Genomic DNA, 17843 nt, shown 5'->3' on the forward strand with positions numbered 1-17843 from the left:
TACTCATTTGATAAAACATTTTTTTTTGTATGAAACATTTGATTTGAACATTCTCAACACACTTTAACATTTAGTTTGAACATCCCTGCCTCACACATGTATTTACATTGAATTATATCTAACACATTGACATACGGTCTGTACATACTCACCATTGACTGACTGGCAAGTTTTTAAGAGTGATCTGTGTCGTTGTCATCGCCGAATGACCAGCAGAGATGGGCGACGTAGGGTTCTGCTACATTTGACGCAGAGACAAACAAGTTGAACACTGATGAACACTGATGCTACACGCTACCAGCATCCACACCCTTACAACAAAACAAAAAACACGTGAAAAATGTCAAATGTAAAAAATAAAACCATAGTTTCACATGATTTCACATTTACATAACATTTTTACATGAGTCAGACACGTGACACGTGGTTTCCCAACATTTCACATGTGATATAAGCAGTGGTGGAAAAAGTACCCAGTTGTCATACTTAAGTTATAGGAAAGATACCTTAATAGAAAATTAGTCAAGTAAAAGTGAACGTCACCCAGTAAAATACTACTTGAGAAAAAGTCTAAAAGTATTTGGTTTTAAATGAACTAAAGTATCAAAAGTAAATGTAATCGCTAAAATATACTTACGTATCTAAAGTAAAAGTTCCTTATATTAAGCAAACCTGACGGCATCATTTTCTATTTTTTATTTACGGATAGCCAGGGGCACACTCCAACACTCAGTACTTTTGGGTGTCAGGAAAAATGTAGTCTGTAAAAGGTACCACATTTTCGTTACGAATGTAGTGAAGTAAAAGTAAGTTGTCAAAAATATAAATAGTAAAGTACAGATTAATTTTTTTGGAAAAATAAATTTTATTTTCATTTCACATTCAAATACAATTACAAAATCAGTGCATTACGTTGTACATAACATGGATTCATAAAAACAGTATCAAAAAGTAGTGTAACAATATAACAATAGCAAAACTCCTCAACAAAGTGCTGTTCTGCAGAACCTGACCAGTATTATTACATTCAAGTTTAACATGCCTCTAACAATCTCCCAAAAAACAATACAAATAATTCTATAAATACAAACATATACATATACCAAAGTGAACTCTGAATAAACCTCAGTGTATATCCAATATGTACAAAGGCTTAGCCTACATTTCAATTGGTTCTAAAAACGTTTACAATGAAGGGTAAATCCCTTTCCATTTCTGTTTTACTGATACAATGCCCCACTTATCTATTTCAAATTGTATTCTTTTCCAAATGTCCTGTTTTATAAATTGAACTAATCCCGTTGGTGACCACTTGAGGGTGTCATTGACCGCACCACATCTGGCCTCCCAAAGTTTAGTCTTGATAAGGGACACCAGAGTCACTAATGCTAATAATTGCACCCTTTCCACATTTTTTAGTTCAAGTTTGGCTACCCCTTCATAATCAATGTTTTTTTTTAAATCTCAAAAAATAGTTTAACTTTTCTCCAAACTAATTTGGCAAAAGAACATTCCCATAAAACATGGGGAATTGTTTCAATTGCGATTTATTCAGGGTCAAATTATGATCATATAATGTTGATCGGACCGGAAGACGTCTGTGTAAAACAAGCCAATTAAAATATTTCAGTCTGTTGTCTAAACCTTTTAATTGTGTCCGTAGTCAGGTGGAAGGCGATATTGGTAATCGGTCTCTAGGACGACAATTTTCTATTAATTTCGCGTATAGCAATCTGTGGTTGATTACAGTTTCTTTTACTTTGCAGACAGGGGTTTTCTTTGCCCATTCCACTATTTTCTTAAAATGTAATAAAGTACAGATACCCCAAAAAACTACTTATGAAATACTTTCTTAAGTACTTTACACCACTGGATATAAGTTTTACATATGTGCTTTTGTAACTGGCGGAATTCCAATACACCCAGAGGGACAACACTAACTTTGTCGTCACAGGAGGGGCTACCGCATCACCTGACCATGAGCAACCATGACCGAAAAAAGACCGCTATAAATTCACATGTGCATTTTCACATTTTAATGTCAACTAGGGCTGTTAATTAATTATTCAAAACAATACATCGAGTTTATTGCAAGATTTGCTATGAGCAATCATGATTAATGGCAATTTCATAATTTGCTGAAATTGAGCTGTAATGTACGATTTTTTTTTACACAAAAATAATTACAAGAATATTGCCGTTTTGATTTTGTCCAAAGTAACGCTTTGCCATATCAGCTAAATTGATAAATAAATGACGCCTCTCGCACTGAGATGCAGTGTCTTAGACCCGAGTGGCGCAGCGGTCTAAGGCACTGCATCTCAGTGCGATAGACGTTACTACAGTCCCTGGTTTGAATCCAGGCTGCATCACATCCGGCCGTGATTGGGAGTCCAATAGGGCGGCGCACAATTGGCCCAGCGTCGTCTGGGTTTGGCCGGTGTAGGCCGTCGTTGTAAATAAGAATTTGTTCTTAACTGACCTGCCGAGTTAAATAATACCTCAAAGTCAACTTGTTTTAGGTTGTTGTTTTGTGGCTTTTAGAGAGTAAGAAAAAGACACATAAATCATACCAGAAAACAAAATCAATAGAAACAAATAAATAACATAACTTAAACATACAAAAATAGACAAACAGACAGACAGACAACAATAAAAAATAAATGAAAAATACCTTTACTCATTATACAGATCAGACACAATCAGCATCAGACTGCACAGTCACAAAGATCAAAGGTCAAGAATGTGAAAAGACTACATTTACCTCCATTGACATTGCATTGCTTTTAGCTGTCTAAATGATGTATGTTGGATGTTTTCAGTCTATTTTGAACACTTTCTATACAATGCCATTATATTAAAAAAATTACAAAATGTTAACTTAAGTTAACATGATGACCTCTGACATCGTTAATTTGAACATGTTAAACAGGATAAATAAGGAGACATGAAGCTCTCTAGCTTCTCTGTTCTTTTCACTGGGCTTCTTCCAACTGTCACTGACCAACGGATGAACAGAGGCGAGTACCTGCAGCAGTAACACTCTGAATGGCTCAGAAATTAGTGATTGATTTAGCCTGAGTATAATAAGTTACCTTTTTACAGAATGGAATTACAGAATTTGCATTTCCATGTGTAATCATGTTAACACCACCCCTTTTCACATGTGAGGAGAATAACACTATTTCACCACCACATGTGAACTTGCAATTCCATATGTGAAAGTGAAATTTTCACTTGACGTTTTCTTACGTGAGTTTTTAACATGTGAAACCGTACAATTCACATGAGGTGAAAACATGTTTTTCTTCTTACATGTGAAAAGGTGGTGTTAACTCTACATTTAATACATATGAAAATATGGTTTCACATGTGAAATGTAAGCTCAAAATTGTGAAAATCGTCACACTAGAAATTTGACGTGTTTATTTTGTAAGGGCAGACAGGCCTTCAGCTAAAACAGAGGAAGGAGAGGGTAGGGTAGGGGTGGGGAGAGAGAGAGAAAGCCATCGTTATTTCCCCTGTTGTACACCAGAACTTACAGTGGGGAGTCAGAGATTCTGTGCAGCTATGATCACATGTAGAGAGTACCACAGAAAGAGTCAGCTCATCCTCACAGTCCCAACACTCAACTCTTCCATTTTCTTGTTGTTTAATAACATCAAGTAAGTACAGAGATCCAATGACTTGTGGTAAATGTTGACCCTACATGCTCCAGGTACTTCTGTATTTGCTGAGGATGATGTAGGCTAACCTCAATGCTTTGGGTTCACACTCCAGGTACTTCTGTATTTACTGAGGATGATGTAGGCTAACCTCAATGCTTTGGGTTCACACTCCAGGTACTTCTGTATTTACTGAGGATGATGTAGGCTAACCTCAATGCTTTGGGTTCACACTCCAGGTACTTCTGTATTTGCTGAAATGTCACTGCTACAAAGGGGATCCTCCGAGCGCAGCACACGCAGTACCGAGTCAGTGTGCGGGGGTACAGGTTAGTCCAGGTAATTTGTACATGTAGGTAGGGGTAAAGTGACTATGCATAGATAATAAACAGCGAGTAGCAGCAGTGTAAAAACAAATGGGGGAGGGTGGGGTAAATGCAAATAGTCCGTGTAGCCATTTGATTATTTGTTCAGCAGTCTTATGGCTTGGGGGTAGAAGCTGTTAAGGAGCCTTTTGGTCCTGGCCTTGGCGCTCCGGTACCACTTGCCGTGCGGTAGCAGAGAGAACAGTCTATGACTTGGGTGACTGGAGTCTTTGACAATTTTTTGGGTCGCCTAGTATATACAGTGCCTAGCAGAAGTATTCATCCACCTTGGTGTTTTTCCTATTTTGTTGCATTACAACCTGTAATTTAAATAGATTTTTATTTGGATTTCATGTAATGGACATAGACAAAATAGTCCAAATTGGTGAAGTGAAATTAAAAAAAGAACTTGTTTCAAAAAAATTAAAAACGGAAAAGTGGTGCGTGCATATGTATTCACCCCTTTGCGATGAAGCCCATAAATAAGATCTGGTGCAACCAATTACCTTCAGAAGTCACATAATTAGTTAAATAAAGTCCACCTATGTGCAATGTAAGTGTCGCATGATCTCAGTATATATACACACATCTGTTCTGAAAGGCCCCAGAGTCTGCAACACCACTAAGCAAGAGGCATCACCAAGCAAGCGGCACCATGAAGACCAAAGAGCTCTCCAAACAAGTCAGGGAAAAAGTTTTGGAGAAGTATAGATCAGGATTGAGCTATAAAAAATATCAGAAACTTTGAATATCCCACGGATCACCTTTAAATCCATTATTAAAAAATGGTAAGAATATGGCACCACAACAAACCTGCCAAGAGAGGGACCGCCCACCAAAACTCACAGACCAGGCAAGCAGGGCATTAATCAGAGAGGCAACAAAGAGACCAACGATAACCCTGAAGGAGCTGCAAAGCTCCACAGCGGAGATTGGAGTATCTGTCCATAGGACCACTTTAAGCCGTACACTCCACAGAGCTCGGCTTTACGAAAGAGTGGCCAGAAAAAAGCCATTGGTTAAAGAAAAAAATAAGCAAACACATTTGGTGTTTGCCAAAAGACATATGGGAGACTCCCCAAACATATGGAAGAAGGTACTCTGGTCAGATGAGACTAAAATGTAGCTTTTTGGCCATCAAGGAAAACGCTATGTCTGGCGCAAACCCCACACCTCACATCACCCCGAGAACACCATCCCCACAGTGAAGCATGGTGGTGGCAGCATCATGCTGTGGGGATGTTTTTCCATCGGCAGGGACTGGGAAACTGGTCAGAATTGAAGGAATGATGAATGGCGCTAAATGCAGGGAAATTCTTGAGGGAAACCTGTTTCAGTATTCCAGAGATTTGAGACTGGGATGGAGGTTCACCTTCTAGCAGGACAATGACCCTAAATGTCTTGGAATGGCCTAGTCAAAGCCCAGACCTCAATCCAATTGAGAATCTGTGGTATGACTTAAAGATTGCTGTACACCAGCGGAACCCATCCAACTTGAAGGAGCTGGAGCAGTTTTGCCTTGAAGAATGGGCTCATCGGATCTACACGAATCACATAGGTCCACCTATTTTGGATTCAAAACGGTCTAATTTGCATCCCTGAGCAGTGCAGCTTGGCTGGGTTGCTCTTGAACTTCGCCTCTCCCGAGTCCGTACAAGAGTTGCCAGTGCCTGCCACTAAAAAACATCCCCACAGCATGATGCTGCCACCATGCTTCACCGAAGGAATGGTGCCAGGTTTCCTCCAGACGTGATGCTTGGCATTCAGGCCAAAGAGTTCAATCTTGGTTTCATCAGACCAGAGAATCTTGTTTCTCATGGTCTGAGAGTCCTTTAGGTGCCTTTTGGCAAACTCAAAACATGTGCATTTAACTGAGGAGTGGCTTCCATCTACCATAAAGGCCTGATTGGTGGAGTGCTGCAGAAATGGTTGCCCTTCTGGAAGTTTCTCCCATCTCCACAGAGAAGCTCTAGAGCGTTGTCAGAGTGACCATCGCGTTCTTGGTCACCTCCCTAACCAAGGCCCTCCCCTGATTGCTCAGTTTGGCCGGGTGGCCAGCTCTAGGAAGAGCCTTGGTAGTTCCAAACTTTTTCCATTTAAGAACGATGGAGGCCACTGTGTTCTTGGGGACTTTCAATGCTGCAGAAATGTTTTAGTAGCCTTTCCCAGATCTGTTCCTCGACACAATCCTGTCTATTTATTCTACCCTCGCAAAAGAGTCCCCTTCTTAAACTTAGCAGATAGATAAAACCGGTACAGCTACTGTTGTGTTGAAGGATAATTTATTGCCCCGCTTCGTAGGTACAGTAATAGTGACTGAAATTAGTAAAACTGAAATATAGAATGAAAATAACAATGAGTATGACTTATTGTATGCTAGCTGAATATTAGGCTTCATTGTATTTGTATACATGTTCATAAACACAGAAATATGCAGCATTATGCATTAAATCGGAAGTAAATAATTCTCCAAAACATGACAAGATCAAATGCACTGAACAGATATCCATGTGGCTATCAAGATTCATAAATCTCATTAAAACAATAATCTGTACAAAATATCATCATGAATTGAATGCCAAATATGTTATGATTAATTTTACTTACAGACAATGCTTCTACAAAATGATAGCAAGAAGGATGGAGTTTGATAACGTCTGCAGCTCCACAGAGTGACTTTCACCATTTCGGAATGTAAACAATTCTTCTTTTACAAGGTTCAGCACATTAAACGAACAACACACTTCAACACAGGACAGTGGCCCCCAAGTGGTCAACAATGGAATTACATGATCGCCTAAAGGACCTCAAACCCAACTACAGGGGCCAGAACAGTATTTGTTTATTATGTCTAATACATTTGCTCAAATTTCTTTAAAAAATGTTTTCGCTTTATCATTATGAGGTATTGTGTGGAGAGGATTTTTATTTATTTAATCAAATTTAGAATAAGGCTGTAACGTAACAAAATGTGGAAAGAGGCAAGGGGTCTGAATACTTTCCGAAGGCACTGTACGTACTTTCTTGTGTTCTTCTTATTTCTATTTCTTGTGTGTTTTTGTTCTACTTTGTAGTGTAATATTTTTTATTACTGGTATTGATTACTGCATTGTTGGGTTTAGAGCTTGCAAAAGAGGCATTTCAATGTACTTGTGCACGTGACAATAAAACTGGAAACTTGAATAAGGTGTCATTACAGACAAGTCTTATGAGGCAGGTTGAGTCCCAATTAGGCTGAGCCCCATTACACAAACCCATGACCATCCACTAACACATTATTATTCCTCTGAGTGGAGAAATTAAATTAATTTAGGTCTTACAATTTCCAATACCGTCCTAGAAACAAGACCATGGCAAAGACTGAGGCGCAGCTCATTAAACAAGAATATGATGTCCTTTTCCCATGTATTCCCTTTCCTCTTAGATAGGAACAAATCAAATTAGGGCAGAGTGTCACTCTTACACAGAACCTCCACGTTCCTGTCTTTTCATAGTGACTTCTCTGCAACATGTAACAGATGTGAAATGGCTAGCTAGTTAGCGGTGGTGCGCGCTAATAGCGTTTCAATCGGTTACGTCACTCGCTTTGAGACCTTGAAGTAGTGGTTCCCGTTGCTCTGTGGAGCGATGGGTAACGATGCTTCGTGGGTGTCAGTTTTTGATATGTGCAGAGGGTCCCTGGTTCGCGCCCGTGTCGGGGCGAGGGGACGGTCTAAAGTTATACTGATACAAACACATGGATTCCTATGTAGTCTCTTACTAAAATATTGGACCGCGAGATGAGACCGTGAGATGGGCGGATGGTGTTTATTACATCAAGCATTATGGTAAATACAGTAAATTGATCACATGTATTGTGACCTCTTTGAAGGGCTGTCCATTTTTACATGTTCTATATCATACCCCTTAAATGTTTCTGTCAATAGACTACCCTGTCTCCCAGCTACCACATGGGCTTCATATTCTGAAATCACTTCAGTGCTAAAGATGCTGCAGGGAGCTAGATGTTATCATTTTTCAGTGGTCTCTGCCTTAGCTCAGCTTTGCTTCACTGGCATACAGCTCATGCACCTGTACAGTTGGGGGAAATTCCACATTTGCTCACTGCTGCCCTCCTGTGTTTAAATATCACACTGCTGAACACTTGCCTTTGTTCAAAGAAATGGTTGTTTATCTGGAGCTGGTTGCAGGGTTGTTTTTCAATAAGTACCAAATGGAAGAGATCGGATTCAAATAGGGAGGGACTTCCTGGACTTTTCCCAATAAGAAATGCTCATTTTCGTTTTTCCATTGTAAAAACATTTCAAAACGTTTTCGTGTCGTGTGATCAACATCCAGGTGATTTAAGGATACCTCTGCTGTAGTTGTTCCAATGAATACACACATTCACATGATTGTAAAAAAGGGGCTCCCCTGCATCCATACGTGACCTTCATGAGGATCTCCAAGCACTCCAGCCTGCCATGTTAAAAGCTGTTGCAGCTTAAGAAACAACAGTTGACTCTGATGAAACTGTTCAGAGGAAACATGTATACAGTATCTATATTTGCATTTGGTCTTGCCTAACAGTGTATGTTCTTGTATTTCTCTGTCCATTCACTTGCCCCTCTTAAAAAGTTTGAATTTACAACAGCACTCAATGAAGAGATTTGTTGGCCTATGTAAGCGGTCCACTATCACGGAACTAAGCCTCAGACTCCCACTGAATAGAGCCCTAGACATGTTTTCCCCATATACAGAAACTGGAAGGAGACTCGTAAGTGCATGGAATGTTTTTTTTAATCATTTTGAAAAAATTTACAACTGTTTAGGACAAAAAAAAAGTTACAAACAGAATTGACCTGCAGTTTGCATCCATTTCAAAATGTTGCATAAATAAAACTCATATTTATAAATATCTCTTTTATAAACATATAAATAGTTTTTAAAACATAAATACATTTATGCGGAATGAAAGTACACGAATGTACAGCAGCAGCGACAATATACAGCTTTGCGGTTTCTAGTTTTTCCACCCTTATCCGCCATTTTGTATTGTGTGTTGGTCTTTATGTTATACATATGGGTTGGTTTTATCATTGTTGTCTCAGTCCTTGAATATGTTGGTCATGGTGGCTTTTCGTACCAAAAATCGGTCACTTTTAGGTAATTTTCCTCAGGCGAGGACCAACTTAATCCAAGTTGTCTGAACCCATCGTCTGAATGCTCTGGGAAGAAAGAAGAAAAGACCTGGTTAGATGGATTTGTTCACAGAAACCTCTAAATAGATGGATCTGTTCACAGAAACCTCTAAATAGATGGACCTGTTCACAGAAACCTCTAAATAGATGGACCTGTTCACAGAAACCTCTAAATAGATGGACCTGTTCACAGAAACCTCTAAATAGATGGACCTGTTCACAGCAACCTCTAAATAGATGGACCTGTTCACAGAAACCTCTAAATAGATGGATCTGTTCACAGAAACCTCCAAATAGATGGACCTGTTCACAGAAACCTCTAAATAGATGGACCTGTTCACAGAAACCTCTAAATAGATGGACCTGTTCACAGAAACCTCTAAATAGATGGACCTGTTCACAGCAACCTCTAAATAGATGGACCTGTTCACAGCAACCTCTAAATAGATGGACCTGTTCACAGAAACCTCTAAATAGATGGACCTGTTCACAGAAACCTCTAAATAGATGGATCTGTTCACAGAAACCTCCAAATAGATGGATCTGTTCACAGAAAACTGGATATAGATATGGACACAAAATAAAGCGAATCATCTGTCAGCCTCACTAAAACAAGCCCTCTAACCTGTCAGCCTCACTAAAACAAACCCTCTAACCTGTCAGCCTCACTAAAACAAGCCCTCTAACCTGTCAGCCTCACTAAAACAAACCCTCTAACCTGTCAGCCTCACTAAAACAAGCCCTCTAACCTGTCAGCCTCACTAAAACAAGCCCTCTAACCTGTCAGCCTCACTTAAACAAGCCCTCTAACCTGTCAGCCTCACTTAAACAAACCCTCTAACTAAACAGTCTCAATGCACACCTCTGCTCCGACCAACCACAGTCAAGCCCTTGCCTCTCACACAACCCTTAATTGACCGCCCAATACTCCTCTCATCTCTCACTTCTCACATTAAAGTTAGTAAAGGGAGGAAGTGAGGTGTCTGCCCAAGAAACATACACACGTAGTCACATACTGTATAGACACGCTGTGAGCCACAGCGTACGCAAGGCGCCACACTAGCCCCCCGCGGCAGGATTTCACTGTTAGCCACACACAACCACATGAAGGCCAAGCAACCCGCGCTAACGCGTTTCACCTGGTTTCCCAATTGCCTCATTCTGCATACCGCCCTTTTAATGTTCTGCTTTTTTCTATCTGAGCAAAAAGGAAGGGTTTCCTGGAACATTCCTCCTAGGGTGCTGTGTGTGGGTATGTGTGTTAGATGTTTTCTGTGAGTGTGTCCATCTACAAAGAGAGGAACCTGCTCTCTCTCCCTCTCTGTGTAGTTGTTCCTCTCCCTACCTACTAGAGACTGGTCGATGACTTCATAATTGTCCCATAATCCATTCTGCATTATCAACGGCCTTTGGCCTGACACTGAGATCTACTATAGATCTTATTGTCAGGCCAAAGGTCATTGATAAAGCAGACTGGATTGTGGGACAATTATGAAGTCATTGACATGTCCTCATCGTGTTCACATCTGACCCATTAGGCCTTCAGCCAACAGCTATGATTACTTATGACGATGTCCTGCAATGTGTATGGACTTCAAGTCGCTTCCTACAGACTTGAAACATTTCAAGAGGGGATTCGTGATCTCATTCTACGGGGCTTTTGTCATTCTAATTCTATCTCCCACTGTCCCACACAGGAAATGCATATAGCACATAGATGGACTGCTTGTAAAAGTCAATTTGGAGTTGATTGTTCATGATTTCAATCAAGAAGCAGATGCATTTGTAGGTCCATCCCTATCCTTCTTCCTAATGCAGTCTTAATAAGATGTGTTTGTGTTAGTCAGTAGGCCTAAACCAAAAGGATTAGCCTGTAGGATTTATCCCTACTCTGAAGTTTGAGGTCAGGTATGTGTCGTGCACAGATAAGAGTCTACCTGAGCCGAGCACCTGTCCCTTTGCCCTCCCACGCGCCAAGTGATAGGAGTCTACCTGAGCCGAGCACCTGCCCCTTTGCCCTCCCACGCGCCAAGTGATAGGAGTCTACCTGTGCCGAGCACCTGTCCCTTTGCCCTCCCGCGCCAAGTGATAGGAGTCTACCTGTGCCGAGCACCTGTCCCTTTGCCCTCCCACGCGCCAAGTGCCCTTATTGGTGGTGGAATATTATTATCTTTTGTCTACAGTTTTGTCTTTGTTGTTCTGCCCGCAATTAGTCGTGACGTCGTCAAGATCGCCAACCCCTACCCGTCGGTGGCCTGCCCTGTACCGAGCGCGCATGCCCAGAATCTGCATGGCTTGAGATGCGGTGACCGGTTGATCGTGTGTAGCTAGCTACTTAGTTTAAATATCAACAATACTGCCACAGCAGCATAACATTTGATTGACACTGAATAACACTTGATTTACATAATCATCAATATTGGATCTGGTTGGCTGCTACGCGAAACAGAGAGAGGCAGAAAGACAAAGAGAGGAGGAGCCGCTGCATCTACGACCTTCCCGATCCAACTCCATCCCTTCTTCGGTCAGGATTTGCACATGTGTGTCTGGTAGTCTAGACTCTAGCTAACGAGCCACTATGAGTTAAAATAGTATGAATACTAGGCTATATTATGAAGTCGTTATTTAAGAATTGGAGAGCATTGAAGATAAGTCACAACATTTTTGAGCCATAGGCCTATTTATTTCCGCAACAACACACTCATCACAAATGCAAGGTAGTTACAGTGCCTCCTAAACGCATGGTTTACATCGGCAAGAGGGTGGGCTATCAGCGGATCATTGATGTTGATGAATGTAACTCTGCTAGTGAGCTAGCTTGATTTTTTATGAATATCGAGAAATGAATGATGAACGTATTTTTATTTATTTTGAGGACCTGCCCCCTGAAAGGTCTGTGCACGGTCCAGGTTGAGAAATTGCAACATGTTGCAAGTCTGACATGCTCACAAGGGGCCACCTCATCACCTCCACGAGCATACATTTATCCTTAAATAAAGGTTAAATAAATGTTTTAAACAAAACAAAATTAAAAACAACGCTTTTACAGTCTGTAGTCTATGTGTGACTCATCTGAAATTCTCACAGGAGTTACATTGGGGATTTTGTAGTAGGTCCATAGAACTGTCCTCAAATTAGGTTGTTTTCCAATAGTCTTTAATATATATATCATTCGCCTTTATGTCTTCCATCCTAAAGTGGTGGTGATGTACGTTCCTCCTGATTTAATCACAGGATGTGCAATTGCGCATGGAGAAAGGGAGATCGCGTGAGAGCTTAGGTTACTTACCAACAAGTCTTGATATGCCTTCTCTAACAGCCCATGCCGCTAATGGTGCCTATCCTGTCCATTTTGTGTCCGAAGCAGCCGCTCCGGGCCGCGGACCCTTTCTTGGTGTTTGATTTGTGTCTCCGTGCGCTGGGCTGGTCGTTCAGCAGTCGCGCCCACATGGCCTTGGCGCGAGTGTCCATGCGCAGGTCTCGCAGCAAGCGTACCCGGGAGCGTACTTTTTCCAGCCTCTGCTCTCTCTCGCCCGACGCCATGAACTCCGACAGTTCCTCCCCCAGCAAACTTCTGAGAGACTGGGATACAGAAACAAGAGAGACACCCGCTTTAGATAATACATTCTCTATGGAAACGACTTGTGTAAGCACCTGTCAGCAGTTTGCGCATCTGGGAATGATTCTGATTAACGACAAATCTGCGTATTCGGGACATCATTTGCCTACTTCGGCAAGCAGTAAACTCACTATCCTGCACTTTTCCCAACACTTTTGTTTTCAACTGGCCTTATAAATGTATTTATGTTCCATATCAAACCTTTCCTCAATTATAGGCTAAATCTAGTCATGTCAGTGTTGTCTACACTTGACTCGCGTCGGGAAGAACCAAAAGACAGGTCAGAACTCGTCGTGTAGCAACTAAGTTAGCTACTGAATAGAAATCACATAACATGCTGCAAGTAATTGGCCCGTTCTTTGAAACCAAATCCTGAATTTGTGTGTGGTCATGGGCTACAGTTGCGCTTTAACACATGGGAAACGGTGTGTAGCCTTTCCTATTGCACATTCGTTGAATAAAGCGATAAACACGGGTCAGAAATGAGTCTCCCAGTCCCGGGGATTATCGGATGCAGCTGGAGAGACAGGTGCGCATGCAGTAGAATACCCACTCCTCACAGACGTCAGTTCAATGTCTTGTTTTGATTTACATTTGGTTTAGTTGTCAACTAACTTGAATTAAACGTGATTTTTTTTAACCATGTCATTGTATTTAGGTTTAAAGTTGGGTAAAACAATTACTAAATTCCCTTACATTGATGACTTTTTGCAAATCCAATCAGTTTTCCACGTTGATTGAATGGTTTTTGTCGTTGAAATATTTGCGCTATGAGTCTCTCGATGGCAGATGCGCCTTTTCAACTGGTGGGAAAGGGATGTTTTCTGGTTTAAAAAACACGTTTTCAAAGAAATGTAAGATTGGTTGCCTTCAATAGCCTACTAAGTCAACATGTATGTTACATGTAGGACGCGCAAAAGCTAATTTGGGTAGTCTACATGTAAAGGTCACTGTGTCCTCGTATCCTATGTCCACTCGAGCGCTTCTCAAGACGCGCGCTTGGGTACCGGCATGAATATAGTCAACCTTATGCAATTAAGTAGCCTAAGTGGCTGTAGGTTCGCCGTGGAACACAGTATCTATCCATATATCGCTCTGATCGTTTTTTTAAACTAAAAAAGCAAGCCTTTCCTTCCAGTAATAGCCTGTGTACGATAAGATACAGACCTCCATCTTCAATATGAGCGGTGTAATGTAAATGCAATGGTCTTAGTATAGTATATAGTATAGCCTAGGTTATATATATATATATGATATATGGCCATTGATAGTCTGCCTACCAAGATATACATTCCCAGTAGTCTATACACTTGCATCTGTTGTTGATGCTATTTGCGGCACCGTAATGTGATTAATATTAGTTAGGCTATAGCTGCGCACCATGCAAATATAGTTCTCCAAAGAATCGCATTCCACTCACAAATTACAGCGCTCACATCAATGAAGTGACCTCACCTTCTGTTGCGCCGGTGTCAGAGGCTTCGCCCCTGTCCGCAGTGAAAGCAGGGTGATCATAAGTCCACATGCCACCAAATGTGAGATGTTCATTCTGACAAGTTTTTGTTGTTGTAAAGGATTCCTCTTTGGCGAAGTTCAGTATACGATAAATGATATTGGTTGTTTAACAAATTGGTTCTCTGTCTCTGCGTCGGTCTTTACTCCAAGCTTCCCAAGTGCTACTCTAACTCTACGAATTACTATTCACGGCTTTATAGCCAGCCGCTGGTGATGTCATGACAACCTGCGTAATGGTCTTCCTTCCCCCTCCCTCTTGTACCTTGCCAATTTCGTTTTTTTTCTTCTGCATAGGCCTACCTGCGTAATTTATTGAGGAGCGCGTCATGCTAAATTATGAATTAAAATGATACCTACACTGGTCATTATGGCTTAAATTAATGAAATAAAACAAAAAAAACAATTACATTACTGTTTCACCATGCACCACTACGACTGGTTTGCCACCAAAACAGTACTTAATTGCTTTGCTTGAAAAGGAGAAATGATATGTAATTCACAAGTGTAGCAGTGTGGCATTGGCAGACACATGATACTATATTAAAATGCCAACCACCCACCGCGAGGAAATGAGGTTGGACAATGAGTTCCAAAGAAATCAAGACCTGACTTGTTAAATGCAACAGATTTTGTGGGGAATGATAAAACCCACTCATTAACGCAGAATTACCAAATTGATGGGGGGAAATGTATCAAACACCATTCCAAAAGATGTACTGTCTTGGTAAATAAATGTGTATTTTTGTTTGGAATTATGTATTTGTTAGTCAGCTGTATTTTCTATTGATATACTCATAATAACAAATTGGCCTATTCATCCTGTGCACCAACATGTGAAAAAAAATAATGAATAATGCGCAACTTTAAAACACGAGTCTCTAAAACTAGAATTCAAAAGATCTAGGCAATTACAACGGCTCCAACCTCCTTGTAAATGAGACTGAAACTGAACGCTGGGGGGTTGTGCGTTGTGTGGACCTGCTGTAGAATTGTAGCCTAAAATGCGCTCTTTGATAGGCTGTTTCCTTGGTTATCGTCAGTAATTGGTAGATATTAGACGATACTGATGCTCATTTACTTTTTTATCAATGCATCCATTTGGGCATCGACCTGGGGAATATGTATGGGTTTAATCTGCCGTGCGATTCCCATGCAACTACAAGCATTACGTTTGTGTGTGTCTGCTGTCCCTATAACGTCTAACCCGTCAGTCACGATCAAAAGCCTATGGTTCATTCGATTTGTCGAGCGTGTCAGACCCCACAAACATCACTGATGCGACAGAGATAACATAGCGGAGCCCAGGTGAAGATGCTCCGTTTGCCTATGTGTCCTCCCGGTTAGGCACAGGCACATTAAATGAACCATGGTCAAATCTGATACCCATGTCAGGGATGTAATTCAGAAACAGACATTTTAAATGATTCTCTAACACTTTGTCATGAAGGAAACATGTTATCTTTCGACATCTGCAGTGCGCGTTTCTCTTAAGAGCATGTTGCCGCGCGCTTGACTTCAGCAATGCATGTTTGTCGATTGCAAATGCAGCGAAGAAATGATGCTATGTAGATGTGAAACACTTATACCACTTTGCTCGACCTACATTGCAAGGGTGGACAAGGCAAAAGTTCCATCGACGAGCAATATGATCAACTTTGGAGAGGTGGCCTCGCGCTGCGGCGCATTCTGTTGAAGCACTTTCTGTTTTAGACCACAGAGTGGCACTATTTGCTCTCTCGAAATACCAAAGGACTAAGCATTCATTCCCCAAAATAAGTCCTATCCTTACTGTATTTACTATTGCTTTGTGAATTTATTATTTCTTACAGTATTTACTATTGCTTACTGTATTTACTATTGCTTACTGTATTAATTGTTGCTTACGGTATTTACTATTGCTTACTGTATTTATTATTTACCTAACATCATCTGATATTGTCTCTGGTCTTAAAGATCGGTAACAGTCATAATTTTCATTCAGGTTGAGGGTAAATTGACAGTTCTCTTTCTGTTGGGATTATTCTCCTGACCCATGTGGTCCATGTTGCTTACAATGGTCTTAGTCATGAGAGTGGTAGAGTCTTAGTCCTGAGAGTGGTAGGGTCCTAGTTCTGAGAGTGGTAGAGTCTTAGTCATGAGAGTGGTAGAGTCTTAGTCATGAGAGTGGTAGGGTCTTAGTCCTGAGAGTGGTAGAGTCTTAGTCATGAGAGTGGTAGAGTCTTAGTCCTGAGAGTGGTAGAGTCTTAGTCCTGAGAGTGGTAGGGTCTTAGTCCTGAGAGTGGTAGGGTCCTAGTCCTGAGAGTGGTAGAGTCTTAGTCCTGAGAGTGGTAGAGTCTTAGTCATGAGAGTGGTAGAGTCTTAGTCCTGAGAGTGGTAGGGTCTTAGTCCTGAGAGTGGTAGGGTCCTAGTCCTGAGAGTGGTAGAGTCTTCGTCCTGAGAGTGGTAGAGTCTTAGTCCTGAGAGTGGTAGAGTCTTAGTCCTGAGAGTGGTAGGGTCCTTGTCCTGAGAGTGGTAGAGTCCTGAGAGTGGTAGGGTCCTTGTCCTGAGAGTGGTAGAGTCTTAGTCCTGAGAGTGGTAGAGTCTTAGTCCTGAGAGTGGTAGTCTTAGTCCTGAGAGTGGTAGAGTCTTAGTCCTGAGAGTGGTAGAGTCTTAGTCCTGAGAGTGGTAGAGTCCTAGTCCTGAGAGTGGTAGAGTCTTAGTCCTGAGAGTGGTAGAGTCTTAGTCCTGAGAGTGGTAGAGTCTTAGTCCTGAGAGTGGTAGAGTCTTAGTCCTGAGAGTGGTAGAGTCTTAGTCCTGAGAGTGGTAGAGTCCTAGTCCTGAGAGTGGTAGAGTCTTAGTCCTGAGAGTGGTAGAGTCTTAGTCCTGAGAGTGGTAGAGTCTTAGTCCTGAGACTGGTAGAGTATTAGTCCTGAGACTGGTAGAGTCTTAGTCCTGAGAGTGGTAGGGTCATTGTCCTGAGAGTGGTAGAGTCTTAGTCCTGAGAGTGGTAGAGTCTTAGTCCTGAGAGTGGTAGAGTCTTAGTCCTGAGACTGGTAGAGTATTAGTCCTGAGACTGGTAGAGTCTTAGTCCTGAGAGTGGTAGGGTCATTGTCCTGAGAGTGGTAGAGTCTTAGTCCTGAGACTGGTAGAGTCTTAGTCCTGAGAGTGGTAGAGCCTTATTCCTGAGAGTGGTAGAGTCTTAGTCCTGAGAGTGGTAGAGTCATTGTCCTGAGAGTGGTAGAGTCTTAGTCCTGAGAGTGGTAGGGTCTTAGTCCTGAGAGTGGTAGAGTCTTAGTCCTGAGAGTGGTAGAGTCTTAGTCCTGAGAGTGGTAGGGTCATTGTCCTGAGAGTGGTAGGGTCATTGTCCTGAGAGTGGTAGAGTCTTAGTCCTGAGAGTGGTAGAGTCCTAGTCAGTGCATGGGTAAACTCACCGGGGAAGCAATGCACTTAACACAACACATTTCACTCTACCTCTCCAGTGTATGTGACAGTAAGACCTCTTTATTTTTTACAATGAAAT

The 17843-nt window shown here is 41.4% G+C and overlaps 1 protein-coding gene across 1 annotated transcript; it reads right to left on the reverse strand.

Moving 5' to 3' along the window:
• Window positions 1–12505: 12505 nt before the first annotated feature.
• Window positions 12506–14463, reverse strand: LOC120053338 (C-type natriuretic peptide 4-like). The gene is made up of 2 exons (XM_039000462.1): window positions 14285–14463; window positions 12506–12792 (listed from the first exon to the last, which is right to left on the reverse strand). Exons 1-2 carry the CDS (start codon window positions 14375–14377, stop codon window positions 12523–12525), a joined length of 363 nt encoding a protein of 120 aa, XP_038856390.1. The 5' UTR covers window positions 14378–14463; the 3' UTR covers window positions 12506–12522.
• Between the last annotated feature and the right edge of the window lie 3380 nt (window positions 14464–17843).

Source organism: Salvelinus namaycush, chromosome 9 (assembly GCF_016432855.1).
Source record: "Salvelinus namaycush isolate Seneca chromosome 9, SaNama_1.0, whole genome shotgun sequence".
Taxonomy (NCBI): Eukaryota; Metazoa; Chordata; class Actinopteri; order Salmoniformes; family Salmonidae; genus Salvelinus; species Salvelinus namaycush.

What these genes read in the sequence shown, in the direction of transcription:
- LOC120053338 (XM_039000462.1), bottom strand. Translation starts at nt 14,377, where the DNA reads ATGAACATCTCACATTTGGTGGCATGTGGACTTATGATCACCCTGCTT. An exon ending in TGACACCGGCGCAACAGAAG is followed by an intron (nt 12,793 to 14,284) that starts GTGAGGTCACTT and finishes TCTGTATCCCAG; the next exon opens with TCTCTCAGAAGTTTGCTGGG.